Genomic DNA, 2,468 nt, shown 5'->3' on the forward strand with positions numbered 1-2,468 from the left:
TGCCATATGTTATTCGCTTTTGGTAATGTGGACCAAGGCACCATTTATCTATCCAGATTCAATATTTCTTTTTATATGTTCATTGGTTCCCAACTCGAGAGTTTAGAATAAAGATTGATTTTGGATCATTTAAACTGGAATAAAAAGAAGGTGGGAATGCATATCCTAAATGATTAGGCTCATAGGGAAAAAATGACCGATTCATCCTTAACTCCAGAAAATTGGCAACGTATCAGAAAAAATTTTTGAAAAATTTTCTGTGGCTTATTATTTTGCTCGAGTCTGTTACATATGTTACTTTCAGGTCTTCTTAATCTCTGTGTCTACGTAATTACGTCATCATTTAATGGATATATATACGTACATTTGAGATTGTAATAAATCAATGAGGAGTTAAATCTTTCTCTCCAACTAAAAACCCCCGTCACAGAGTCCAAAATCAGAGCGGTACGTCACCAAATAACTATTTTTCTGAAAATCTGTGCATATTAAATTGGATATATGTCTTTTAAAGAATCCTATTTATACAGTAGTTCTAACACCAATCTCCGACATGTATTACGAATTATATTCTGTCGTTTCATTTCTTTTAATTATCTCTGTACCCGCTCATTTTACACAAAAAGTCGGCTTCATCAACATGTAGCGTGGACTGTTGTCTTGCCCTGACAATTTCGCTTAAGCCGTCGCATATGCTAGGCTTAAACAAAGAATTAACCAATTTCTGCTTTCAATGCATACATATTCGCCAGATTCCCGTTACCAGAGGTCCATTTTTGCTAAAACCAATTAATAAAGTACTCAAGGAAATCAAATCTATTCAGCTCTCTTCATCTGCTTCCTCACTCTCCACATCTTCGTCCACTAGCACGCCATTCCTATTAACCCGCCAAACTCCAGACTCCACATACTCTATACACTGTTCAAGGAAACTCTCAAAAGGTTCCCAAAAAATATCCTCCACTTTATCCTCAAAGAAGAGTTTTCCTACTTCTCCATTGTCACGATTGTAAAGGTAGTAGGCCATACCATCCTCTCCGCCTAAAAACGGGACAAGGTTTACAAACTCATCTATTATCTCATCTGACTCGTCATTCAACGCGTCAGCTTTTATCCATCCTTCGTAAGATGCAACAATATCTTCTGCTGAAAACAGACCGAAGTCAGGGAATAGGTCGCAGCCTCCACTGCCATTATGCCATCTTCATGTATATAAACGTGCAATGTTAGTATATGGTAGGAGATGCATTAGGAAGCATGTACTTTAGCAAGGCACACAGGGGTGAGGGAATGATGGAGCGCATTTTTTCGGTTATTTCCTCTTTCTTTAATGGCGGAGGAAGCTCCTCCTTGAGCTCTGTGCGCCCATCACTCATTTTGATAACTGCATCTACATAAGCCTGCGCAAGTTCGACAATGCGTGACATCCTGTAAAGATGCTAGAAGGCTTCTGCAAAAAGTGGGATATTCGAACGTCAGGGTTCAATTGATATGAAATAAATCCTCGCACCGGCATTTTGTTGGGGATGACAAGTATTACACGTTCCACAGCATATTAGCTAAAGTCCTATAGCTTTTATTGATGCTAAAAACTTTATTTCGAGAGTTGTCACTAATCGATAATTTCCACGCAGAAATCAGTGCCAGGTGGGATGTTGTGTAAGCCGGTTATTGGGTTTTTCTGGTAGTAATCTCCTTTAAGAGTATCTCTGCCATGGTCACAGTTTTCCCGACGCTTCACACACAGCATATGAGCGCCCGCTCCGCCTTGCACAGTCGAAGCGAAAGGATATTCATCGCAGCTACTATAATCTGATCCATGGCCTTTGCAACTTTCCCTGCCATAGCACTTGGCTGCCTCGCGACTTTTTTTATTCTTAGCACCCAATGGAGTTAAAGGTTTTCCATTTCGACCAAGCTTGCTTTGCCTCTCCTTCCTCTCCTCCTCAGTCTCCTCATCTGAAAGACGGGTCAATAATCGAGGTTTTGGTGTAGGTAAGCTCCATGCCAAGATGATGTTCTCTGCCAAGCATGGGTATTTCGACCGTTTTATCTGGTGCACGGGATAGTTATGTCCGGGGGAGCACGGATCTTGTAGCGGTCCTTTTTGGTAGACTTAATAATATAGCAAATTGGTCTTTAATCAAAATAATAATAATAATATCCCAAAAATCATTGGATGTCCTCACCTTAATAATAATAATATAGCAAATTGGTGAGGAACCATAAACGAAAACAAAGGAATTAAATAATCGAAGAAATAATCAGATGATATAATAATCAGGCGACAAATAACTGCGATCAGGAGATAAATGGTCTAAGCAAAATAATAAAAATAAAATAATAAAAATAATAAAAATAATAAGATAAAAAGAGAAGATTAAATATTACTATCGAACGAATTAGTTGAGGAAAGTTTAGGTAGAACTTGAATAGTTCGTCCCGCTACATGTGCGGTGGGCTGGAGA

The 2,468-nt window shown here is 38.8% G+C and overlaps 1 protein-coding gene across 1 annotated transcript; it reads right to left on the reverse strand.

The window, feature by feature from the left end:
- Positions 1 to 820: 820 nt before the first annotated feature.
- Positions 821 to 1,427, reverse strand: VTP21DRAFT_2264 (uncharacterized protein; the record flags this gene model as incomplete). The annotated part of the gene is made up of 2 exons (XM_069392439.1): positions 821 to 1,202; positions 1,264 to 1,427. The coding sequence occupies 2 exons, from the start codon at positions 1,425 to 1,427 to the stop codon at positions 821 to 823; spliced, it is 546 nt and encodes a 181-aa protein (XP_069250840.1).
- Positions 1,428 to 2,468: the final 1,041 nt, after the last annotated feature.

This window comes from Calcarisporiella thermophila, assembly GCF_041956535.1.
Source record: "Calcarisporiella thermophila strain CBS 279.70 unplaced genomic scaffold VTP21scaffold_13, whole genome shotgun sequence".
Classification (NCBI taxonomy): Eukaryota; Fungi; Calcarisporiellomycota; class Calcarisporiellomycetes; order Calcarisporiellales; family Calcarisporiellaceae; genus Calcarisporiella; species Calcarisporiella thermophila.